Source organism: Bos javanicus, chromosome 21 (assembly GCF_032452875.1).
Source record: "Bos javanicus breed banteng chromosome 21, ARS-OSU_banteng_1.0, whole genome shotgun sequence".
Lineage (NCBI taxonomy): Eukaryota > Metazoa > Chordata > Mammalia > Artiodactyla > Bovidae > Bos > Bos javanicus.
In genome coordinates, this window is record NC_083888.1 from 30,767,991 (window position 1) to 30,794,653 (window position 26,663).

The window sequence follows — 26,663 nt, forward strand, 5'->3', positions numbered from 1 at the left end:
GCATAGTAAGCCTGCGGTGGGGACCGAGAACGCGCCAAGCTGAGTATTTCCCAGGTGAATCTGATGCTATAGGCAGGGAACTACTGCTGTTTGGGGCGTGGTTTCACAGCAATGGTAGGTACTCTGTAAGCTGATTTACACGTTCAGAACTTGAGGGCTACACGGTGTTGAATAAAGGTATTGATTTTCACACTTTTAAAAGCATATACTATCTGTTCAAAAATCAGACTCATGCTGTTGTTTAACTGACATCGGGACTGTAAAGACTGATAACAACACTTTCTAGTCTGACTCCAAGAATTCATGAAACACTTGGAAATACGGCTACAAGAGCAGTGAGCGGCACAGAATGAGGTGGATCTGGTTTGACTGCGTGAAGCCTCCGGGAAAGTCCCAGAAGAATTACAGGACGCGTGACTCTGTGTGTGCTGTGCTTAGTCGCTCAGTCCTGTCCGACTCTGCTACCCCATGGACTCTTAAGTCTGCCAAGCTCCCCTTCCAAACACCTGCCCGCCATCCAAAGCCAGCGCCGGAAACGTATTAGCCTGGAGTCACGTGGGCTTCCCCGCAGCAGTTCCGCCTCCCCGGATCGGCCGGAAGTGGCGCGCGCGCCTGCTCAGTACGCCGAGGGCCCTGTCTAAGCCGCTCCCTCCGAGCCGCCGTACTGTTTCCCGGTGGGGTTGGTGGGGTTGGTGAGGCATGGAGCGGGTGGGCGGCGGCGGCGATTGCTGCGGCTCCTCCTCCGCAGACCCGCGAAGCACCTTCGTGCTGAGTAATCTAGCGGAGGTGGTGGAGCGTGTCTTCACCTTCCTGCCAGCTAAGGCGCTGCTGCGGGTGGCCGGGTGAGGGCAGAGGAGGCGGGAAGCTGACCTCGGGACTTGGCTCGGGCTTGCCTCGGCTGGCGGGTGGGCGGATACCGTCGGGACCCAGGGCTGACCCCGGCTCCGGACCCCGTGTCCCCAGGTGGCGCTCCCGTACCCCAGCACACCTGCTGTAGTGCTCCCGGGGACCCTTCCCAGAGGAGCCAGTTTCCCCCTACGGTTCTCTCCGCCCCCAGCTCTGCCTCCGAACCGGTGCCAGACGCCTCGCCGTCCCGGGGACCCGGGATCCCGTAGCGATCTCCTACTGTTGAGGTTATGGGTGGGGGCGAGCGGAGGGAGGTCTGTACAGAGCTGCAGGAGAAAGGGAAGTGAACGTCCGTTCACAGTCCTTTGTGCGTGTGCGTCCCCAGCGTGTGCCGCTTATGGAGGGAGTGTGTGCGCAGAGTGTTGCGGACTCATCGGAATGTGACCTGGATCTCCGCGCTCTCGGCGGATCCCTGCCATCTGGCGCAGCATTGCCTGGTCCGCGTGGTAGCCGAAGAGCTTGAGGCAAGTAAGGGGTGTCGCGTACAGTCCTTTGCAGGGTTGGTGGGTCAATCGTTGAGATTAAATACTTTAAAACAATTCGTATATGGCCTGACTTCCCTGGTGGCTCAAGACGGTAAGTAGACCGCCTGCAATGCGGGAGACCTGGGTTTGATCCCTGGGTTGGGAAGATCCCTTGGAGGAGGAAATGGCAATTGCCCACTCCAGTTCTTGCCTGGAGAACCCCATGGATAGACTGGCGGACTACAGTCCATGGGGTCGCAGAGTCGGACACCACTGAGCGACTAAGCACAGCATTTCAGTTCAGTTCAGGCACGCCAGGGCTCCCTGTCCATCACGAACTCCCGGAGTTTACTCAAACTCCTGTCCATTGAATTGGTGATGCTATTCTGTAATTTAGGGAAATTTTTCTCGGGTCATGAAGACTTTATAAATAGCAATTTTAATGACTGCGTATTGTAAGGATGTGTCATGGTTTCTTTGACCATTCTCCACATACTGGGCATTTTCAATTCAGTTGCTCAGTCGTGTCCGACTCTGTGACCCCATGGACTGCAGCAGGCCAGGCGTCCCTGTCCATCACCAACTCCCAGAGTTTATTCAAACTGCCACTGAGTTGGTGATGCTATCTAACCAACTCATCCTCTGCTGCTCCCTTCTTTTGCCTTCAGTCTTTCCCAGCATCAGGATCTTTTCCAGTTAATAGGCTCTGCACATCAGGTGGCCAAAGTGTTGGAGATTTAGCTTTAGCATCAGTCCTTCCAATGAATCTTCAGGGTTAATTTCCTTTAGGATCGATTGGTTTGATCTCTGCAGTGCAAGGAATTTGGACTTCTCCAGCACCACAATTTGAAAGCATCAATTTTTCTGCACTCAGCCTTCTTCATGGTCCAGGCCTCACATCTGTACATGACTACCTGAAAAACCGTAGCTTTGACTATACAGATCTTTGTTGGCAAAGTGATGTCTCTACTTTTTAATACACTGTCTAGTAAGTGTACCACATTTTTATCCATTCATCTCTTTGTGAGCACTTAGGTTGCTTCCATATCTTGGCTATTGTAAATAATGCTGCAGTGCATCAGTTCAGTTCAGTCAGTCACTCAGTCGTATCCTACTCTTTGTGACCCCATGGAGTGCAGCACTCCAGGCCTCCCTGTCCATCGCTAACTTCCGGAGTTTACTCAGAGTCATGCCCATTCAGTCGGTGATGCCATCCAAACATCTCATCCTCTGTCATCTCCTCCTCCTCCTGCCTTCAATCTTTCCTAGCATCAGGGTCTTTTCCAATGAGTCAGTTCTTCACATCAGGTGGCCAAAGTACTAGTTTCAGCTTCAGCATCAGACCTTCCAATGAATGTTCAGGACTGATTTCCTTTAGGATGGACTGGTTGGATCTCCAAGTCCAAGGGATTCTCAAGAGTCTTCTCCAACACCACAGTTCAAAAGCATCAAGTCTTCGGTGCTCAGCTTTCTTTATAGTCCAATTCTCACATCCATACATGACTACTGGAAAAACCAAAGCTTTGACTAGATGGACCTTTGTTGGCAAAGTAATGTCTCTGATTTTTACGCTGTCTAGGTTGGTCATAGCTTTTTTTCCAAGGAGCAAAGGTCTTTTAATTTCATGGCTGCAGTGACCATCTGCAATGATTTTGGAGCCCAGGAAAATAAAATCTCACAATTTTCCACTGTTTCCCCATCTATTTGCCATGAAGTGATGGGACCAGATGCCATGATCTTAGTTTTCTGACTACTGAGCTTTAAGCCAATTTTTTCACTCTCCTCTTTCACTTTTATCAAGGGGCTCTTTAGTTCTTCACTTTCTGCCATAAGGGTGGTGTCATCTGCATATCTGAGGGTATTGATATTTCTCCCGGCAATCTTGATTTCAGCTTGTGCTTCATCCAGCCCAGCGTTTCTCCTGATGTATTCTGCATACAAGTTAAATAAGCAGGGTGACAATATACAGCCTTGATGTATTCCTTTCCCTATTTGGAACCACTCTGTTGTTCGATGTCCAGTTCTAACTGTTGCTTTCTGACCAGCATACAGATTTCTCAAGAGGCAGGTCAGGTGGTCTGGTATTCCCATCTCTTAGAATTTTCCAGAGTTTGTTGTGGTCCACAAAATCAAAGGCTTTGGCATAGTCAATAAAGCAGAAGTAGATATTTTTCTGGAACACTCTTGCTTTTTCGATGATCCAACGGATGTTGGCAATTTGATCTCTGATTCTTCTGCCTTTTCTAAATCCAGCTTGAACATCTGGAAGTTCACGGTTCACGTACTGTTGAAGCCTGGCTTGAAGAATTTTGAGCATTACTTTGCTAGTGTGTGAGAGAGTGCAATTGTGTGGTAGTTTGAGCATTCTTTGGCATTGCCTGACCTTTTCCAGTCCTGTGGCCACTGCTGAGTTTTCCAAATTTGCTGGCATATTGAGTGTAGCACTTTCACAGCATCATCTTTCAGGATTTGAAATAGCTCAACTGGAATGCCATCACCTCCACTAGCTTTGATCATAGTGATGCTTCCTAAGGCCCACTTGACTTCACATTCCAGAATGTCTGGTTCTAGGTTGGTGATCACACCATCGTGATTATCTGGTCGCGAAGATCTTTTTTGTACAGTTCTTCTGTGTTGTTTTGCCACCTTTTCTTAATATCTTCTGCTTCTTTTAGGTCCATACCATTTCTACCCTTTATTGTGGCCCATCTTTGTGAGAAATGTTCCCTTGGTATCTCTCATTTTCTTGAAGAGATCTCTAGACTTTCCCATTCTATTGTTTTCCTCTATTTCTTTGCATTGATTGCTGAGGAAGGCTTTCTTATCTCTCCTTGCTATTCTTTGGAACTCTGCATTCAGATGGGTATATCTTTCCTTTTCTCCTTTGCCTTTCACTTCTCTTCTATTCACAGCTATTTGTAAGGCCTCCTCAGACAACCATTTTGCCTCTTTGCATTTCTTTTTCTTGGGGATGGTCTTGATCCCTGCCTCCTGTACAGTGTCATGAACCTCCGTCCATAGTTCTTCAGGCAGTCTGTCTATCAGATCTCATCCCTTGAATCTATTTGTTGCTTCCACTGTATAATCGTAAGGGATTTGATTTAGGTCATACCTGAATGGTATAGTAGTTTTCCGTACTTTTTTCAATTTAAGTCTGAATTTGGCAATCAGGAGTTCGTGATCTGAGCCACAGTCAACTCCTGGTCTTGATTTTGTTGACTGTATAGAGCTTCTCCATCTTTGGCTGCAAAGAATATAATCAATCTGATTTTGGTATTGACCATCTGGTGATGTCCATGTGTAGAATCTTCTCTTGTGTTGTTGGAAGAGGGTGTTTGCTACAGCCAGTGCGTTCTCTTGGCAAAACTCTATTAGCCTTTGCCCTGCTTCATTCTGTACTCCAAGGCCAAATTTGCCTGTTACTACAGGTTTTTCTTGACTCCCTACTTTTGCATTCCAGTCCCCTATAATGAAAAGGACATCTTTTTTGGGTGTTAGTTCTAGAAGGTCTTGTAGGTCTTCATAGAACCATTCAGCTTCAGCATTACTGGTCGGGGCCTAGACTTGGATGACTGTGATATTGAATGGTTTGCCTTGGGAACAAACAGAGATCATTCTGTCGTTTTTGAGATTGCATCCAAGTACTGCATTTAGGACTCTTTTGTTGACCGTGATGGCTACTCCATTTCTTCTGAGGGATTCTTGCCCACAGTAGTAGATATAATGGTCATCTGAGTTAAATTCACCCATTCCAGTCCATTTTAGTTCGCTAACTTCTAAAATGTCGATGTTCATTCTTGCCATCTCCTGTTTGACCGCTTTCAATTTGCCTTGATTCATGGATCTAACATTCCAGGTTCCTATGCAATATTGCTCTTTACAGCATATATCTTATCAAAATAGTTTTTTTTTTTCCTTCAGAAAAATACCCAGAGGTGGAATTGCTGGTCAAATGATAGTTCTGATTTTAGCCTCTAAAATTTGTATGGAAACACAAAAGACCCTGAATAGCCAAAACAACCTTGAGAAAAAAGAGCAAGACTGGAGGTATCATGTTCCATGATTTCAAACTATATTACAGTAATCAAAACAAATTTTAGATTATTTGTTGTGGTTTTGTGAAAATGTCATTGGTATTTTAGTAGGGATTGCATTGAATGTATAGATTGCATTGGGGTAGATGGTCATTTTCACAATATTCTCCCATTTGGTGACCACAGTATATTGTTTCATTGTGTCATCTTCAGTTTCTTTCATCAGTGTCTTAAGATTTTCTGAGTATAGGTCCTTTATGTCTTGGTTGTTTTATTCCTAGTTATTTTATTCTTTGGGGATTATTTTCTTTATTTCTCTTTCTGATAGTTCATTGTTAGCGTATAAAAACACAGCAAATTTCTGTATATTAATTTTGGCTCCTGCAGCTTTACTGAATTCATTTAATAGCTGTAATAGTTTTCTGCTAGTGTCTTTAGGGTTTTCTATATGTAGTGTTATGTTATCTGCAGACACTGACAGTTTTACTTCTTCTTTCAAATTATCCTTTTGTTTCTTTCTCTTGTCTAATTGCCATGGCTAGAACTTGCAGTACTGTGTTGAGAGTAAGTGGCAAAAGTGGACATCTTTGTATTTTTCCTTATGTTATGAGTTGTTTTCTTTCAGCTTTGCACTGCTGAGTATGATTTCAGCTGTGATTTTTGTCTTCTATGTAGATGTGTGTTCCCTCTGTCTCCAGTTTGTGCAGTTATTTTCATAAATGGATACTGAGTATTGTCAAAAAATTTTCTGCATTTATTGAGATGATCAGGTATTTATTCTTCATTTTGTTAATGTGGTGTATTACGTGGACTGATTTGCATATATTGAACTATCCTTGCATCCCTGGGATAAATTTCACTTGATCATGTGCATGACTCTTTTAATGTATTATTGAATTTGATGTGCTGATTTTTTTTAAGGAGTTTGAATCTTTGTTCATCAGGGATATTAGCTTGTAATTTTCCTTTTTTGTGGTGTCTTTATCTGGTTTTGGTACAGGGTATATGTCATAACAATGAGTTTGGAAGCCATTCTTCCTCTTCATTTTTAGGGAATAATTTGTGTAGGATAGGTGTTAACTCTAAATGTTTGGTATAGAATTCACTGGTGAAGCTGTATGGTCCTGAACTTTTGTCTGTTGGGAGTTTTTAAATTTCTGATTCAGTTTCATTGTCAGTAATTGGTTTGTTCATATTTTCTGTTTCATTCTGATTCACTCTTGGGAGATTATGTGTTGCTAGAAGTTTATCCCTTTCTTCTAGGTGTTTATCTTGTTGGCTTATAGTTGTTCATAGTAATCTCTGAATCTTTTTGTATCTCTCTGGGGTCAGTTGTAATAGCTCCTTGTTCATTTTGTTTTATTGATTTGGGCTCTTTTTCTTGATGAGTCTGGCTAAAGGTTTTGTCAGTTTTATCTTCACAGAACCAGCTCCTAGTTCCTTTGATCTTTTTTATTATTTTACTGTCTCTATTTCATTTATTTCTGCTCTAAGCTTTATGATTTTTCTACTAACTTTGGGTTTTTTGCGTTCTTTTTCTAGTTCATTTAGTGTAAGATTAGGTTTTTAAATTGTGATTTTTCTTGTCTTCTGAGGTAGGCTTGCATTGCTGTACACTTATCTCTTGGAACCATTTTTGCCGCATTCCGCAGATTTTGGGCTGTGTTCACATTTCCATTTGTCAGCAGGTGTTTGACTTCTGTAGTTGCCCATTGGTTACTTAATTGCATATTTGGCCTACCAGTGTTTCGTTTTGTTGTGGTTAATTTCTAGTCTCATAGTGTTGTGGTCAGAAAAGATTCTTGATGTGATTTCTGACTTCTTAATTTATTGAGACTTGTTCTGTGGCCTAGCATGTTATCTATCCTTGAGAATGTTCCAGGTACACTTGAAAATAATGTGTATTCTGCTGCTTTTGGATGGAATGTTCTATATGTTATATCTATTGAGTCTGTCTGTCCTAATGTATTGTTCAAGGCCAGTGTTTCCTATTGATTTTCTCTCTGGACAATCTGATCATTGATATAAGTAGGGTGTTAAAGTTCCCAATTATTAGGATGTTACTGGCACTTTCGCCCTTTGTTTCTGCTTGCTTTATGTATTTAGGTGTTCTCTTTTTGGGTGCATATATACTTACAATTGTCATATCTTGTTGTATCAATCTCTTTATCAAAGTAGTGCTACCTATCTTTTCATATCCATTTCCATGGAACACTTTTTTTCCATCTCGTTACTCTCAGCGTGTGTCTTTAGATCTGAAGTGAGTTTCTTGTAGGCAGCATATATATGGGTCTTATTTTTTTTTACCCATTCAGCCAGTCTGTGTCTTTTGATTGGAGCATTTAGTTCATTTACATTGAAAGTAATAAAAATTAAGTATGTGCTTATTCCTGTTTACTGTTTCCTGATTGTTGATGTAGTTCTTTTTTCCTTCTTTTGCTCGCTTCCTTTGTGATGTCCTGACTGTCTTTAGTGTTAAGTTTGATTTCCTTTGTCCTCTGTATGTGATTATTTTAAGGTGGTGATTCTTAAGTTTGAACACATTCAAACAAACCTGCATCCACCCCCACTCTTTATCATTTTTGACATCATATTTTCCCTTTTCTTGGTTTCTGTATCCTTTAACAACTTTTTGTGGATATTGATGATTTTACTTTACTTTTGTCTTTTAACCTTCCTTCTAGATTTTTCTATTTCCAGGTGAGATGTTTAGAGAAGTCTCTTAAACATTTCTTGTAAATTCTACTTAGAGGTGCTGAACTGAGGTTTTGCTTGTCTGTGAAACTCTTTATTGCTCTTTCAAATCTGAACGATAGCCTTGCCGAATAGACTACTCCTGATTGTGGGTTTTTTCCTTTCATCACATCGAACATATTTTGCTGCTCCCTTCTGCCCTGCAAAATTTCTGCTGAAAAGTCAACTGACCATGTTATGGGAGTTCCCTTGTACATAACTAGTTGTTTTTCTCTTGCTGCTTTTAAGAGTTTCGCTTTAAGTTTTGCCTTTTGAATTGTAATGTGCCTTGGTGTGGACCTCTTTGAGTTCTTCTTGTTTGGGATCTGTGCTTTCTGGATCTGGATATTCCTTTCCCAGGTTAAGGAAGTTTTTAGCTATTATTCTTCCAGTAACTTTTCTTGTCACTTTCTTTCTCCTCAGCTTCTGGGGTTCCTATAATGTGAATGTTAGTACTCTTGATGTTATCCCAGAGATTTTTTAAACTACTGTCATTTAAGATTTTTCTTTTCTTTTCAGCTTGAGATGTTCCTACTACTCTTTTACTTCACTCATCCATTTCTTTGTATCATCTAATCAACTGTTGATTCCTTCTAGTGTAGCTAAATTTATTTCAGCTACTGTATTTCTCAGATCTGTTTGGTTCTTTAGAAGTCACTCTTAAGCTTCTCACTGTGTTCATCCATTCTTTTCCTGAGTTCATTGAGCGTCTTTATGATCATTACTGTGAACTCTGTATCAGGTAGATTGCTTATCTCATTTCACTTAGTTCTCCCTCTGGGATTTTGTTTTGTTCCTTTGTTTGGAACATACTCCTCTGTCACCTCATTTTTCCTGATTTTCTGTTTTTATTTCTTTATATCAGGTAGATCAGTTATGCTTCCTGATCTTGGAGAAGAAGATGTCCTAGGGGGCCCAGAAGCACAGTTCTCTCTGATCACCAGAGCTGTATCCTCTAGGAGCCCCTTATGTGGGCTGCGAGGGTTCATCTCTTGTGGCAGAGCTGACTGCTGTGGGTGTGCTGGTAGGCAGGGCTGGCCCCCAAGCCCGGTTGGCTGCCAGGAGCTCATGTGGAGGCTGCCAGCTGCTGGCGGATGGGGTTGGGTTCCAGTGAAGTTGGCTTTATGGCCAAGGCAGGACAAGGGCTGGTAGGTAGGTAAGCCCATGGCACTGATAGGCTAGAGGAGGGACTCCACAGTGGTGCTAGCAGCATCAGGGTCCTCCTGGTAGAACAAGCTCCCCCAGAATGGCTGCTGCTAGCATCTCTGTCCCTAGGGGAGAGTCCCCATTGCCTCCTGCCTTTCCAGGAGGCTCTCCAAGATCTGACCAAGCCTTCTTTCAGATTACTGCCTCTGAGCTTGGACTCAGAGCATACGAGATTTTGTGTACACCCTTTGTGAATAGAGTCTCTGTTTCCTCCAGCCCTCTGGCTCTTCTGTACACAAGCCTTGCTGGCCTTCAGAGCCAGATGATCTAGGGCCTCATCTTCCTGGCTTTAGGACCCATAGGCTGGAGGTCCAGGGTGGGGCTCGGATCCCTTCCTCCTTGGGGACAGCCTCTGCAGTTGTGATTATCCTCACATTTGTAGGTTGCCTGTTCAGGGTGTGGTCTCCGCTGTGCTGTATCTCCAGTTTCTCCCTTCTGCCTTCTCATGGTGGTTCCTGCTGCATGTCTTCAGCTGTGGAAATTTTTTTCCATTAGTCTTGAGGTTGTTCCCATCAGTAATTCCTCTGTAAATAATTGTAAATTTGGAGTGTCTGTGGTAGGATGTGGGCTGAAGGTCTTATTACTGTTATCTTGCCCCCTACTCCCCAAATTATATTCTTTGACGATGCCTTGTGGACCACAGAAACTGTATCCATAGTTTATTATACAGCCCTGAGGCCACTCATCATTGTCTCAGTATCTTTTATGAGTCTGTCTATATGGAATCTATTCCAAAACAACTTAACTTTCCCAGATCAACATTTCATTTTCATTTAACTCCTATTGAGGCTTTGCTGAATGCTATCTTCTTCCTTCCATTTTGATAGTAAAAATCTTTGAAAGTAACCAGCTTAGGAGGAAAACTGTATACACCCTTTTCATTAAGTTGAGCTGCTTCGCCACTTGTCTGTTATATGTATTTTGGTGGAAAACATGAGTCTGAATAAGCCCAGGTTGTAAGGGCTTACAGCTGTCCCTTGTAAGAGATAAGGCACAAGTAAGAATGACTGGGATGACGGATGTCACACACGAGGTCAGCGGTCCTTAGGAAGTCTAGGAAAAGGTTTTATGGTGTGCGGCACTTAGCTCTTTCTTAGGAGAAGAACAGTCTTCAGCAAGAGGAAGAAAGCTGCAGAAGGATAAATACAGAAGTGAGCTTGTCCAGATAATGGTGAGCGATAGATTCCTGTAGGAAACTAACTAGTTAGCAAGCCGGAAATGAAGGCCTGGATTATTTAATCTGTCAAAGAAGAGAGGAGTGATACAAGTCTATACCTTTCCTCTTGCTGAGATGTTTCTGTTGCTGTGATACCTGTTCACATAGAGCCAGTGGAATCTTTTGCTGGTACTTAATGTTTTTGTCTAAGAGCTTAAATTATTGTGAAAATGAACTTCGTCAGTCAGGCTGGAATGAATGTGACCTGAAGAAATAATATATGTTCAACAAATGAATGAACTGAAAATGAAAGAGCGTGAGTGAAACACGAATGAGTAGATGGACTCAAAACACCAACACTGGCCTGAAGAAGGGTTGGGTGACAGCAGTTTGGGTCAGGGCAGAACTTGAAAGCGCCACAAAAGCATTGGTAGATTTGTGTGATCAAATTCTGTTTTTTTTCTTTTTTCCTTTGCAGAATGTCCATATATTACCACAGACAGTTCTTTACATGGCTGATTCAGAAAATTTCATTAATCTGGAGGAGTGTCGTGGCCATAAGAGAGGTGAGCAGCAGGGGACAAAGTTTTGGGTTCTCTTGTTTCCTTGTGCACCTCTGTTTGGAGATGAGTACTGTTTTCATCCTGAGAGTTACTGACTTTCTGAGGCTGTGGGCCTGCTCCCTGAAGAATGCATGCATATAGTGTCTCTGAACTTTTGAGGAAGCGTCTGCGTCAGAGATTGCACACCTTGCAGTCTAAAGATTCAGAGATTCTATCCGGAGGTTCCAAACGCCGTGGTACACTCGACACAAGGCCTTTGGAGAGCTGTTTTCTCATTTCGAAAGACTTCGTGTGCAGGCGTTTGCATTTTACTGTTAAAACAGAATGTCTGTCTTTGGCTGTTCCAGCCTTTTGCTGTGTTGGATGACTATTCACCGAAGTTCTCTGGCAGCACTGTGCATTCTTCTTGGCTTGCTAAGTGAAGAAGCAGACTGTGTCCCATGATGGGCACACTGACCCCAGAGTTAAGACTTAGTGGATTGTCATTGTGTGATTTGATTCCAGATGACTGTGCTCTAGAAAAGTCATGATTTCGTATCAGCTTAACAGAAAGAATAGTCCATCTGAAATCCAGCGGCTACTGCTTGTGTCATTGAGGCAAAAGCAGTATGTGAACAACTGGAAAAGACAAACTGGCAATGCTGAAGGTCAGATTTAGAATTTAACTTATAAAACAGGGACTCATAACAACAAAACACGACTTTTGGTTTTAATCAAAGCTTTTAGACGTCCTTGTAATGTGTTCTAGTGTTAAGTGACTTAAACTTTATTTAATATTTGCTTTTATTTTCTTCATCAAATTTGACCTTAAATGGATGGCCTGGATAATCTTCTTCTGTATTACTGCAGCCAGGAAAAGAACTACTATGGAAGCAGCGTTTGCCCTTGAGAAGCTCTTCCCAAAACAATGCCAAGTCCTTGGGATTGTGACCCCAGGAATTGTAGGTGAGAGAATACCAACTTGATTTCCTGGCTTTCATTAATGTGGGGTCCTATGGACCGGTGGGTTATTTGTAGCTTAAAGCAGATTTATGTTTTTGGCCGTCCAAAGTACGATAACGTTGGCCTTCTATACCTTCAAGTTATATTTGACTTACGTTCATGCTCTTTAGGTTATTGTGGTTAATGTTTCAAATCTCAGGGTTGTCCATATAAGCCACATGTAATAATAATTCATATCTTCCAGGTAGCCATTCAGAGAAAGACAAAGATCTCATTCATCCTCTCTACAAATTAGAAAGTATTAGTGAGAATTCCCACTTCTGGCAGTTCAGCCAGAACTGTTTCTGGTGGGTAGACGTGAGGTCGGCCTGGACAGGAACTGCCTTCAACCTTCCTCATGCACTTCTCTTTCTCTCCTTAGCTGCCACTATTTGAAGCATATACCATGAAGTTTTCTTTTTTAGCTTTGCTCCCGGTGAATTTTTGCTGCTTTTAATTATTTTTGACTGTTCTCTAGCTCTTTGGGGAGGGAGAGCCCGTTGAGGCCATCATGGTGCGGTGGTTCCAATCCCTGGGTGGAAATCCCGGCTGTAGCACTCTATGTCTGCATGACTTTGAGTGAGCTCACTGACCTCATGGAGCTTCCGTTTCCCCCTCTCTGACATGGGGGTGATTGACAGTAGCTTTCCCAGAGAGTCTGAGGAGTCAGTGAATTGCACACGTGCAGTGTTTAGAATAGAGACATGTAGTGAGCAGGGAGTGAATGTTAGCTGTGATCCTTTACTTTGTTGCACTCAGTACTACTCCACAATTGGCATTTGTAATCTTCACTGAAAGAATTTTGATTGGATATTAAGTCCTATGCAAGGAAGTACAAAGGATTTCAAGTGTTTACAGACTGACCTAGAGCCAGACATCCTGGAATGTGAAGTCAAGTGGGCCTTAGAAAGCATCACTACGAACAAAGCTAGTGGAGGTGATGGAATTCCAGTTGAGCTATTTGAAATCCTGAAAGATGATGCTGTGGAAGTGCTGCACTCAATATGCCAGCAAATTTGGAAAACTCAGCAGTGGCCACAGGATTGGAAAAGGTCAGTTTTCATTCCAATCCCAAAGAAAGGCAATGAGAAAGAATGCTCAAACTACCACACAATTGCACTCATCTCACACGTGAATAAAGTAATGCTCAAACTTCTCCAAGCCAGGCTTCAGCAATATGTGAACCGTGAACTTCCTGATGTTCAAGCTGGTTTTAGAAAAGGCAGAGGAACCAAAGATCAAATTGCCAACATCCGCTGGATCATGGAAAAAGCAAGAGAGTTCCAGAAAAGCATCTATTTCTGCTTTATTGACTATGCCAAAGCCTTTGACTGTGTGGATCACAATCAACTGTGGAAATTCTGAAAGAGATGGGAATACCAGACCACCTGATCTGCCTCTTGAGAAATTTGTATGCAGGTCAGGAAGCAACAGTTAGAACTGGATGGAACAACAGACTGGTTCCAAATAGGAAAAGGAGTATGTCAAGGCTGTATATTGTCACCCTGTTTATTTAACTTATATGCAGAGTACATCATGAGAGACGCTGGACTGGAAGAAACACAAGCTGAAATCAAGATTGCCGGGAGAAATATCAATAACCTCAGATATGAGATGACACCACCCTTATGGCAGAAAGTGAAGAGGAACTCAAAAGCCTCTTGATGAAAGTGAAAGAGGAGAATGAAAAAGTTGGCTTAAAGCTCAACATTCAGAAAACTAAGATCATGGCATCCGGTCCCACCACTTCATGGGAAATAGATGGAGAAACAGTGGAAACAATGTCAGACTTTATTTTTCTGGGCTCCAAAACCACTGCAGATGGTGACTGAAGCCATGAAATTAAAAGATGCTTACTCCTTGGAAGGAAAGTTATGACCAACCTAGATAGCATATTCAAAAGCAGAGACATTACTTTGCCAACAAAGGTCCGGCTAGTCAAGGCTATGGTTTTTCCTGTGGTCATGTATGGATGTGAGAGTTGGACTATGAAGAAGGCTGAGCGCCAAAGAATTGATGCTTTTGAACTGTGGTGTTGGAGAAGACTCTTGAGAGTCCCTTGGACTGCAAGGAGATCCAACCAGTCCATTCTGAAGGAGATCAGCCCTGGGATTTCTTTGGAGGGAATGATGCTGAAGCTGAAACTCCAGTACTTTGACCACCTCATGCGAAGAGTTGACTCATTGGAAAAGACTGATGCTGGGAGGGATTGGGGGCAGGAGGAGAAGGGGACGACAGAGGATGGGATGGCTGGATGGCATCACTGACTCGATGGACGTGAGTCTCAGTGAACTCCGGGAGTTGGTAATGGATAGGGAGGCCTGGCGTGCTGCGATTCGTGGGGTCGCAAGGAGTCGGACACGACTGAGCGACTGATCTGATCTGATCTGAAGGGTAGATACATGGTTGATGGGGACTGTTTCATGTCTCCTTCGATTAGCTCCTGCTCCTATATTATTATATCAGCCCCTTCATCACAAATTTTGTTTCTCATTGGATTGAAAAAATGATGACAGTGACTGATTTTCTTTTAACTCTTAATTTTTCCTTAAATGAGCGATCTAGTTACACATTACTAGTTATTATCAAGTGCTTCTATAAAAACAGCTTTGAGTTCTTTGTTCTTTGAGTTAATCTTGTTGGGCCTGTGTGTGCGCAGTCACGCTGCCCGCTGTGACTTCCTCAAAGCATGACCAAGTAGAAACTCTAAAGTTTGAGTTGGGGGTCAGGGACAGGAGAGGGCAGGCAGACCCAGGCAACACTTTTGCCTCCGTGATCCCATAGTGACGGGTGGGCAGTCTACCTGAAGCCTTCCTCTCGCTCAGAGCATTGCGCATCTTTCTCCCTAAGTTCCCGTGTTATCTTCATGTTGGGAGGGAGTATCATTGCAACTCCCTTTATTCAGGACCTGGACCCACTCCTCACCCTGTCTGTTGATTCTTGTTCCCCTGCAGCTGAGTGCTTTCTTTGAGCCAGTTCCACACATGTCACAACAACACTTCCACCACGACAGCTGATTGGATTCCTTTTTCTTAGGCTACAATTAGTAACTATTTCTAAAACAGCCATTGATGATAAATGTTTTTGAAGTAGAATTGCTGTGAAGTTGTAATTACTACCTCCCCAACTTTTTATTTAGAAAAACTTCAAATCTATAGAAAAGGTGGCAGAATAATAGAATAGTACAATAAACACCCTATGCCTTCATCTAGATCACCATAGTGAAAAACATGTGCTTTTTCTGTGTTTATGAAAACATTTCTTTCTAAACAGTTTGAAAGTAAACTATAGACATCATGACCTTATACTCCTAAAAATGTGAAAGCTGAGAAACTTTTACTTGGGTAGTGGCCTATTATCTAATTGATTATGTTAGTAAACTGGGTAATTTATATGAGGTGTGGCTGTCTTCATTGAATTTGTTCACAAAATGGTTTACCTTCTTTCCTAGTGACACCAATAGGATCACGTAGCAATCGACCTCAGGAAATAGAAATTGGAGAATCTGGTTTTGCTCTATTATTTCCTCAAATTGAAGGAATAAAAATAAAGCCCTTTCATTTTATTAAGGATCCAAAGAAATTAACACTAGAAAGGCATCAACTCACTGAAGTAGGTAAGTTGTTATGTTTACCATTAATTGCCCCCATTGTTGATTGATTTTGTTTGTTCGCAAGAGAGTCTGAATTAAGTACAAGTTACTGCAGATGTGGACAGTTCAAACTAGTGATTAACAGAGGCTGGTGCAATATTTTTGATAGAATAGATCCACTTTTTAAATTATTTTACTTACATTACAACCTGAGAGAACTAGAGATGAATTTTCCACAAATACTCCATTGATTAAAAACTCACTTGCATTTAATTCTGAATTTTGAAGGACTTCTTCCTCTTTGAATATTTTCTTATCATTTTGTCCTGTTTTGTTTTTTGAAGCTGAAAAGTTTAAGGTTGTATTTCTCTTTTGTGATAGTAATAAGCATTTGTTTAAAAAAAACTAGAAGATACAGGTTAGTTCAATACCGACTAATTAGAAAGAAATAAGTGTGATGAATTTGATAAGTTCTAGAGATAGTGTAAGTTAAAGCAAAGTCTATCAAACAAAGGTTTACTAGGAAATACCAGGCAGGAGACTTGGCTGATGTAGACAGGTCATGCATAAGGGTTGATAGAAAGGGTTGGCTCCGTTTCTAAGCACTAATGAGAAAGCTTAATTTAATATAGGAAGCATTAAACTATTCAAGCAAAGCAGTGCTAAGGCCTTTCATCTACTCTGCAGGTGAACTGATTGGGGTTAACTTGTTAGAGGAACTTGTTTGGCCTTTAACTTGGTGCTTTTGCTGAAGGTCATATGGTTTCTTCTTCTGTGCTGTCTCTTTTCTTTTATCCAGAAGTGAGTACGGTGCCTCCTGGGCATGTTCTCTTCTGTTTTAAAGCAGCCTGGGGATCCATGGTTGAGGTCTTTGTGGTAGCACTGCTTGAAGCTAGAAGCCTAGTTTTGTCCATTTATAAGAAAGACTCAAAATCTTGAGTGGGAGTAACCATCTATTTTATAATCAAATAGTTATTGGATTTGTTTTAGACCTTTGCATTGTGGCTGTAAGTATAGGAATCAGAAAACTGACAGGAAAGAGCCCCATGTTTTTCTGCTCTGTGACGTGGTTTTATTGGTGTCCTTTCGCTGAACTGTTTGCTGGCAACAGTTTTGACTTATTCCAAGGCATTGTTTTCATCCTGTTCATGACCTTCTGGAAACTGAGGCTCTGCCTAGATTGAGATGGTAATCTCTATCCTTTCCTGTACTAGTTTCTGTACTTCTCTGTTTGGACTGTTGCCTTGTAAGTGGACAGGAAGATGGAGGCATTTGAGGGGGGCAGGGAGGGAGGCTGTGATGTGGGCACCCCTTCTCCACAGAGCCCCAGCCTGCAGCCCTGAGCCAGATGCCCGGCGCAGCTCGTCAGCCACGTTCTGTGGCCGTGGACGGCACCCCGTTCCTGGAAGCGTCCCACAGGCTCAGCACACTTTCTCTAAAGGCCGGGTAGTGACCGTTTCAGGCTTAGCCAGGCATGCGGCCTAGTGGCATCTATTCAGCTCTGCCATTGGAGCACTGCAGCAGCTGTGACAGTACACAAAAAATCAGCTTTGTTCCAGTAAAACTTTATATGCAAAGGCAGGGGCCAGATTTGGCGCCTGGGCTGTGTTCCCCTGTGTTGTAGACTTGGCTGCTCTGAGTAGAAGGTGGTGTGTGGAAAGCCTGTGGTGAATAAACAAAGCCCCCTCAGCCTCCTGCGAGATGGGCAGTGTCTCTGTGGGCAGGGACCTCGAATGAGATATTAGAGTCCTTCTAGACCTTGTATATAGGGTGTGTCATAATCAAACCCAGCATCCCAGTACAGATTACTTTATATATATAAATATACATATATATAATACACACACATATACCCTGGTTACATTCTTTTTGAAGAACTTACCAAAATGGCGCATTTTTTAAAAGAGGCGTGGTGGTGGTGGTTTAGTCGCTAAGTTGTGTCTGACTCTCGTGACCCCATGGACTGCGGTCCATGGAATTTGCCCGGCAAGAATACTGGAGTGGGTTGCCATTTCCTTCTCCAGGGGGTCTTCCCCACCTAGGATCGAACTCCGATCTCCTGCATTGCAGGCAGATTCCTACTGATTGAACCACAAGTGAAGCCCTGAAGAGACACAGGTTGTTCTGAGATCTGTATGGTATCCACCCCGTGTTAAAAAATAGTCTCTGGAATGAAAAAAATATATAGATATACACATGTAGATGGGCCAGCACTTGATGCTTTCGAAGTGAAATCAGAAATACCCATGTTCCGTAAAAGCCAGTGTTGGTTCATTGGAAACTGCTCGTGTGCAGATCCTCTGCCAGGCCTGCATGTTCGGGGCTGTGGAGATGCCTCCTGGAGCTCCTGGTTCAGCAGGCCAGGCCGACTTTGAATGCGGTACACCGATGTGTAAGTGTTACCGTGGTGGACGCACAGAAGTGCTGGGAAACATAAGCACAGGACTTAATCCACCCTGGGGTCTTGGGAAAGTGACATTTGGGCAGAGCCCTGAGGAGGAGTGAACTGGAGTGGGCAGGGGTCCCTCACATGTGGAGTCAGGAAGAGGATTGTACAAGTATTGTGCCTTCTTTCCCGGTTATTGACAAAAATAGATCAAAGGACAGGAAATAGAAAGGGCCTGGCAGCTCACCTTCAGGACTGCTGTGCAGCCACTGGCTCATTTATGAAATATAAGGAATTCCAGTGTGTCTAGGGAATGGTGAGATGGAAGGTGAGGGAGTGTGGTGTGAGCCAGGAGGCAGGCTGGGGCTGGCTCTGCGTTGTGGGGACACACCAAGGATTTTTACATACATAAGGGCAGTGGCAAGCCAGGACTCGAGGCAGAGGAGGGACACAGCCAGCTAAGTCTTCTGAAACTGCCCCTCTGGCTGTGGTGTGCTCATTTTGTGCTCATCCTCTCATAAGAGAGGATGCAGGAAGATCAGGGCTGTTGTGGTTGTGACAAGTGGAGTTGTAGAGACACGGATGGATTCACGATGAAGTTTCGAGGTGGAATCGAGGTTGGGGTGATGGATTTAAATGTTGGGAGTTGAGAATGAGGAGGGTGGCAGTGTTGTCACCCGGGTTTCTGCCACGGCAGGCGCTCTGAGGAACGGAATAGATGGGGACAGAGGTCAGAAGAATCAGATTACCAGTTCTGGGTTGGACACGTTGAATCTGAGATGGGAACATTGATTCGACAGTTAATATATAGGTCTGAAGCTCAAGAGAATGGTCTCAACCACAGATGGAAATTTGGGAACACCAGGTTATTTAATGGTGATTGAAGAAAAAGGAGCTGGCACAGTAATTGGGGGAGGAGGGGAAGGAGGTTCGGCAGCTGATGTTGCTGACTCTTGGTTGACCCTGACGTGATGCCAGCATGTCCCTCCCAGGGGCAGCCGTTCCCTTCTCCAAGGGATCTTCCCAAACCAGGGATCGAACCCAGGTCTCCCGCATTGCAGGCAGATTCTTTACCAGCTGAGCCACTGGGGAAGCCCAAGAAGACTGGAGTGGGTAGTCTATCCCTTCTCCAGCGGATCTTCCCGACCCAGGAATCGAACTGAGGTCTTCTGAATTGCACGCGGATTCTTTAGCAGCTGAGTTACCCAGACATTGTTCCCTGTGCTATACAATAAGTCTTTGTTGCTTGTTGCGTACCTATTTAAAGTAATTACCGATATTCTACATGCGTTTAGATTATATCACTTTCAAATAGTTCATAAAAGAGCTGTCTTCAGAGAGAGGTTTCTCTAAAAAGAATAGAAATCTGAACACACAGACCTAAAGTTTTTTCAGGCAGTCCTGGCCAGTCTTTGGAATAGTTCTTCATAGTAGGCTTTCCTGAACCTGATACTGGTCTTGGTGTCTAGATTTTAGTTTTTTCCTTTTAACCTTCCAGCTTGATCATATCTGTAACGAATTTATATTCTGCCTTATTTGAAAATGAATTTAAGGCAGCTTACAAAAAAGATATGTAGATGATCGGTGGAGGAATTCTGAGTTGAGGCTCACGTGTAGGAGGGGCATAGTGCAGCCAGGGCCATGGGTAGTACCTGAGGTGCAGACTGTCAGCGTTTGCTAGAGCTGGGGCCCTGGTTTGCCGGGCCAGGACAGAAGTAGAACGCTACTCAGTCTTCCGAGAACTGTGATAAATTCTAGTGGATCCATATGCCCTTACAGGAAACACGTTGAGTCTTTGAAGCTGTTTCGTACCATGTCTGTCTATGAACACCATAGAGTGGTGGCATCACCCCAGCTGTGATTCCTTAAAGTAGCAGTGGTGGGATCCAAGCCCGCGAGGCCTGGTCACCGAGCGCTGTGTGCCGTCGAACAGTGTTCAGGGCTGCCAAGGGAACGGGTGGCCCACGTGCCCTCCAGGCACTGTCTGCTGTGACTTCCATCTCACGCTGGATTTCCAGGAACAGGGAACTGGAGCTCACTGGTTGAGTGTGTCATCTGCCCAGCAAATACCAGAGCTGGGAAGATGGCTAGCCTGCTTTCTTGAAGTTGGAAGTTCTGAGACACTTGTACCGAGTAGAGGACCCGCTTGTTTCACCAGAGGCAGGACTGAAGGCAGTGCCAGGATTTACCTCAAAATGAGCTGGGTGGTCATCTTCTCAGGCTCGTGAATCTTAGGCCTCTCAATTTTGAGTGGCGTGGCGTTTGAACCTTCCTTCCGGTACATGATAGAGACCTGTCTGCCTCGACAGGCAGCCAGCCCGGGCTGCGGTGGACTTGTCCTCTAAGTTGGGTGGAGGGAAGTGGGTCTGGTTTCTAGATGAGTGTGTGTGCGCGTGGTCGGCTATAGAACAAGACCGCTGGAGGGAGACGTTGAAAGCACCGGGTATGCGCTGGCTGAACGAGGGTGGTGCCTAGTCGGCAACTGTAAAAGAGTCTAGAGCTTAGAAAACAGTAGGAAGGGGAGAGATTAGAAGTCTTCAGGTTTCTAAAACTTAAAACTGAGAGTCAAGAGAAGTGGGTCGAGTCTGCTAAGATGTCCTGGGCCAGTCGCTTTCCTGAGATTATCAGCCCTTATTTGTAAAATAAGACTACACTGTTGACCCCACCGGCCTCTTCTGACTTGAAATAGTCATTCTGGAAAAAGAAAAAGAAACATTTTCTGAAAATTTGCTGTGTGGAGAAAAAGAGCCCTTTAGTAATGGTTTGGGGTATATGGTGTCTTGAAAGTACTGGCTTTTACTAATATTCTTACTCTCCCTGCAATGTGGGCTTCTCTGGTGGCTCAGACAGTAAAGAGTCCGCCTGCGGGGCAGGGGACCATTTTCAATCCCTGGGTCGGGAAGATCCCCTGGAGAAGGAAATGGCAACCCACTCCAGTATTCTTGCCTGGGAAATCCCATGGTTGGAGGAACCTAGCAGGCTACAGTCCGTGGCGTCGCAAAGACTTGGACACGACTGAGTGACTTCACTTTCACTTTCTTACCGTCCAAATCAGTGATGTGCTGTGGAGAGAATTAGAAATGGACCAGAGGCAGTCTCCCTGGAGAAGTCATTACTTCATGTTAGGAACTGGTCATTCATCTCCACCCCACCCCAGTTTGCTTGAATGAGCTTTACTTCAGGCAGCCTTTACCCTATGAAGGTGGAAGCCATGTGGCTGAGTCAGTGGATACTCGAATGTGGGTCATGTGTTTGATTTTTTTTTTCTTTTTCCTCTCCCAGAGCTACCTGTTTGTCAGATTTCAAATTGATAGTCTATGAACAGGGTGCCAGAGGCACACATCAAAGCCTGGGAGCCTGTCGGGGGTGTGTGTCCTGCCCAAAGCCTGGGAGCCTGTCGGGGGTGTGTGTCCTGCCCAAAGCCTGGTAGCCTGTCGGGGATGTGTGTCCTGCCCAAAGCCTGGGAGCCTGTCGGGGGTGTGTGTCCTGCCCAAAGCCTGGGAGCCTGTCCGGGATGTGTGTGTCCTGCCTGCCTCCTGCCCAGACTGTGCTGCCCTCTAGTGGTAGCTGCTTTTCATTCCAGAATTACATCTCAGAAGGGCTCCAGAGTTGAGTATTTCCCTGCTCTGGAATGAGTTTCCCATGGTTAATCCACCTTCTCTCTCCTGGAATATGTGGATAAGGCCTGTATTTTAGTGGTGTTTTGGTTTCCTAAGGCTGCTGTAACAAATTACTGCAAACTTCAGTGGCTCAAAGCACCATTTATTCTGTCTCAGTACAGAAGGCCAGAAGGCTGGAGTCAGGTGGTTCCGGGGGTGGGGATCTCTTTTCTCTTCCTCCTTTTGATGCCACCGACATTCCTTACGGCTGCATCATTTCAGTCTCTGCTTCTGAGATCACACTGCCTCTTCTGTCTGTTTCTCTAGTAAGGATGCTATGCTAAGTCACTTCAGTCGTGTCCGACTCTGTGCGACCCCATAGACGGCAGCCACCAGGCTCCCCCGTCCCTGGGATTCTCCAGGCAAGAACACTGGAGTGGGTTGCCATTTCCTTCTCCAATGCATGAAAGTGAAAAGTGAAAGTGAAATAGCTCAGTCGTGTCTGACTCTTCGTGACCCCATGGACTGCAGCCCACCAGGCTCCTCCATCCATGGGATTTTCTAGGCAAGAGTACTGGAGTGGGGTGCCATTGCCTTCTCCCTAGTAAGGATACTTGTGTAGTATTTAGGGCCTACCTGGACAGTCCCGATGATCACATCTCAAGATCCTTAATCACACCTGCAAAGACCCTTTTCCCAAGTTGGGTCACATTCTTCGTTCCTGGGAATGTGGGGGGAGATCACATTCAACCCTCTACAGGGGGTTCGTGGCGTCTCATTTCCTCTGGACGTTTAAATTCCCACTGCATCTAACTCTGTTTTGTAAACCAGGGTTCCCTTCCATGGCAGGCGGCGGCCTGAGTGGAGATGGCTTGTGCCCAGGCCCACCAAGGGGTGCTGCTCGGTTACACAGCTGCTTCCTTATTTGGGTTGAAGGTTGACTATATTATTTTCAAATAGCCATTTAATTTTCTTAATGGTTAAAAATTAATTATAGCAAAGGTTTTGAGTAATGTTAGAGCTTGCAAAAAAGAATGGAAGACTTGACAGCTTAAGCACTAAGTTGTTCTTAATTAGGCGTGTAAGACATTAGCAATAACACTTCATTTTGAAAAATGACTCACAATTCCTTTTTAAGGATTTCTTTCAAAGACTCTCTTTTTAGATGGTCACTCTTCGTTTTTCTGCAGGTCTTTTAGATAACCCTGAGCTTCGAGTGGTCCTTGTATTTGGCTATAACTGCTGTAAGGTGGGAGCCAGTAATTACCTGCAGCGAGTCGTCAGCACTTTCAGTGACATGAACGTCATCTTGGCTGGAGGCCAGGTGGACAACCTGGCATCGCTGACCTCTGAAAAGTATGTCTGACGTGCTTTTGACTTCTGCGTGTGATGGTTATGTTCTCAGCTTTACATCACTTTGGGTTTTTTAAAAATCATGTTTAAAGGATTGCTAATGGTTCATTCCATTTTGCAGCAGACATAGGTTGAAGGGCTTACACAATGTAATTCTGCTTATCTTTGAAGAACAAAATTTATATATGTTATCCTTTTAAGAATTTATTCCTAGTTGGACTTACACTCTCCTTAAAATTGACCTTCAACATTATTGCGTTTCTGGATGGCTCCATCACTCTGTAACTGCAGCATATCACTTCCTCTGGTTGTGTTCTCCTCTAAAGGAAATGTGTGGTTCAGTAGCACAGCTTTGTGGTAAAACTTCTTGGAACCCCTAGTGCTGTGCTCAGTGCTTTGGATCTTTTAGAGGGAGGGGTAATACTGTCACTTGTGGCAGTTCTTAAATACATTTGGCCACAGAACCTTTTGTCCGTGAAGCATCTTGCAGGCCTACTGGTATTATTCAGCACACATTTTAAAAAACACTGTATTAGATTTTTAAAAAAATTGGAGTATAGTTGATTTGCAGTGTTGTGCTCGCTTCAGGTGGACAGCAGAGTGATCAGTTACACATACATCCGTCTTCTAGATCCTACTCCCACACAGGCCATTAGAGTACTGAACAAGTTCCCCATGCTCTGTACTCACCTATCTTATATAGTGTGTGTATGTCAGCCCCAGCCTCCCAGTTGATACCCCCTCCTCCCCCTTGGTAACCCTGTTTGTTTTCTACGTCTATGACTATTTCTGTTTTGTAAATCAGTTCATTTGTACCATTTTTTCAGACTCCACGTATAAGCAATGTTGCTTGGAACACATTTTGGAAAATACTATACTAAATCTTTTGAAAGGCTTTTTCAAGTTCAAAAATGGTATCTCTTTGATTTTATTACTAAGGTGTCTGTTTTCAAAGATAAAAATATTTGCTCTTCTATCTTGAACTACTTCTACTTTTCCATGTCCAATGAAAGTATGTAGTATTTTGAGTTTCAGCTAATTAAGTGGACATAAATACCTGCTGTTCCGAAAGGAAGAAAATGAAACATTCCCCCGACCCCAAATATTTCCTGCAAACCTCGTTGTTTCTGTATTTTTAGTATTTGGACCGTAGAGCAGTGACATGGAGACGGACCGTTAGAGATCAGTATCTTTAAGAGCAATTTAAATCATCCCAGTCATAATCTCCATCCTGGTTGTCAGCACCGACAGGTCAGGGAAAGCAGATGCTAAGTTGAGTTTCCTGGAACTTGAGGAAGAAGGGAGGAAAGCCAAGTGCACTGAACTCTAAGCACTGGATTTCATGCATAAGTATACCTGATTCTTGGTCACTGTCTGTGGGTTATTTCCCCTCTTGTTTAATCTTCCTTATTGTCTTTTACTTTTAAATTATATACGGATAGGGCAATGGTGATTAGCTTACAGTTTATCTTTGAAATGCCAACTCATTCAGACATGTACCATCTGAGATGCTGGCCAGTTAGTTTAGCATGGCTGTCTGTATGTAACACACCCTTTCTACCTAATATGGGGAGATACACCCTCCAGCAATCATTACCTTTTACGTGACACATTAATGTGGTCTTTACACTGTGTCATTGAGTAAGGGAAGCCATCGAGTATATCAGTGCTTCATTTTAGTGGTGTCCGGATATAAACCCCTCTCCCTCTGAAAAAAAGAAGACTGATTCTTTTAGGCAGGAGACACCTGTCGGCATTGTACACCGAAGAGGAAATGCAATAACGTTAAAGGAGCAGCTACAGACTCCGGAAGATGGTTCTGCCCCTCAGAGATTCATTTTGCCACTGGTTAGCCTTAAGGGCCTTACTGCTTAAGCCTTTTAAGTCTCAGTTTCTTATTAACCCAGTGAATCCTGCCTGTTCACAGACTCAGATGTTGCTAAGCCTGATAAAAAAAGGTACTTACTTGGTTTCCCCCAGTGGGTGTTACAACTTTATTAACACTTTATATTTTCTTTAGTAACCACAAAGTATTTCATTTTAAAAAATGCCAGGTAAATAGAAACAAAAAGAAAATGTGATTTTTGTCCTTCAGATTAAACTTAATTATTGGCTCAAAGCAATAAATAAGACACAGCAGTGTAACCTGTTTCTTTATGGACCAAATAGAAGACAGCTAAAACTTCTGGAATTATGGATTCTAATAAAATTATCCTCCATGATTGAATATTAAATTTGACAAGCTGAGGTAGGGGATAAGAAGGTACTGAAGCTGTAAATAATGCCGAAAGCTTCAGCATTGTATATATGAGTAAAGTTGTAAGGTTCCTTTCTAAGGAAGAGGGTAAGGTAAGGATGCTCTGTGCCCCTCGACAGCCCAGGCTGGATTTTAGAATCCTTGTGGTGATGCATTGGCCCCTTTGTATCTATGACTGAAGAAAGAATTGCTTTCTTCTCCGCAGATCTGCCTTCTGCGTTCTTTTATTGTATTAATTTCAGTAGTTTCATCTGTAACCCTTTCTGCCTTACCTCTGGGGAGGGAGCACCTCAGACTAACTGTAAATTAAGGCAGCACTTCTCAACCAGTGAGAATTGGGAGGAGTTTTTTCTTTTACCCTGTATATTTTCTTTTCTTTTACACTGTAAATCTGAATTGTGTTTCATGACACGTCGCCACTTTTCTGATTTCATTTCCTAGGAGCCCCCTGGACATTGATGCCACTGGTGTGGTCGGACTGTCATTTAGTGGACACCAAGTCCAGGGTGCCACAGTGCTTCTCAACGAGGATGTCAATGACGAGAAGACTGCTGACGCTGCAATGCAGCGCCTCAAGGCAGCAAACATTCCAGAGCAGAACACCATTGGTTTCATGTTTGCATGCGTCGGCAGGGGCTCTCAGTATTACAAAGCCAAGAAGAATGTGGAGGCTGATGCATTTAGAAAGTTTTTTCCTAGTGTTCCTTTATTTGGCTTCTTTGGAAATGGAGAAATTGGATGCGATCGCATAGTCACTGGGAACTTTATACTGAAGAAATGTAATGAGTTTAACTATAATGATCTATTTCACAGCTATACAACAATAATGGCACTGATTCATCTTGGGTCATCTAAATAAAGCCACCTGTAAAGTGGCTTTCACAATATGTAGCTTGTAGGCTCTGCCTTTTCTGGAAAATGGAAACTTGGGAGGTGTATATTTCAGACAAAAGAAACTTTATATGTATCTGTTTTATAGCTTTGACACTCTAAAGATTTTTTTGGTAGTTTTTAATGTATTAGAGGAAGGATAACTTTGTATATAACATAATGGGGACCCAGAGTTGAGAATTTCTGCATCAGGCACAAGTGAACCAATTATGACTATTGCACCAGGCTGTGTGACTGCTGTATGACAGGACTTTACATAGTCTTCTGCATGGGAAGACTGAGAAAGGATCCATCGAAGGAAGGAGAGCTGAGACATTCCATGACTACCTCTGCAGTGGGAGATGATCTTTCAGCAGAATCATGAAGATTTTTTTTCCTTCCTTAATAAAAGAGAAAACTATACAGATGGCTTGATAAATTTTTCTCTGCTTTACAGTTGCACCATGTTATTCAGAGGCTGTAACAAAATTATTACTGACTTTTCACTTGATAAGTATTAAAGAACTGTTTTGTTTTAGTACTCTATAAAGTTGCTTAGTCAA

The 26,663-nt window shown here is 43.4% G+C and overlaps 1 protein-coding gene across 1 annotated transcript; it reads left to right on the forward strand.

Annotated features, from left to right (window-relative positions):
• Positions 1-618: 618 nt before the first annotated feature.
• FBXO22 (F-box protein 22) lies at positions 619-26,523 on the forward strand. Its single transcript, XM_061394717.1, has 7 exons — positions 619-842; positions 1,232-1,370; positions 10,978-11,065; positions 11,912-12,007; positions 15,495-15,659; positions 22,811-22,976; positions 25,672-26,523. The coding sequence occupies exons 1-7, from the start codon at positions 700-702 to the stop codon at positions 26,087-26,089; spliced, it is 1,215 nt and encodes a 404-aa protein (XP_061250701.1). The 5' UTR covers positions 619-699; the 3' UTR covers positions 26,090-26,523.
• Positions 26,524-26,663: the final 140 nt, after the last annotated feature.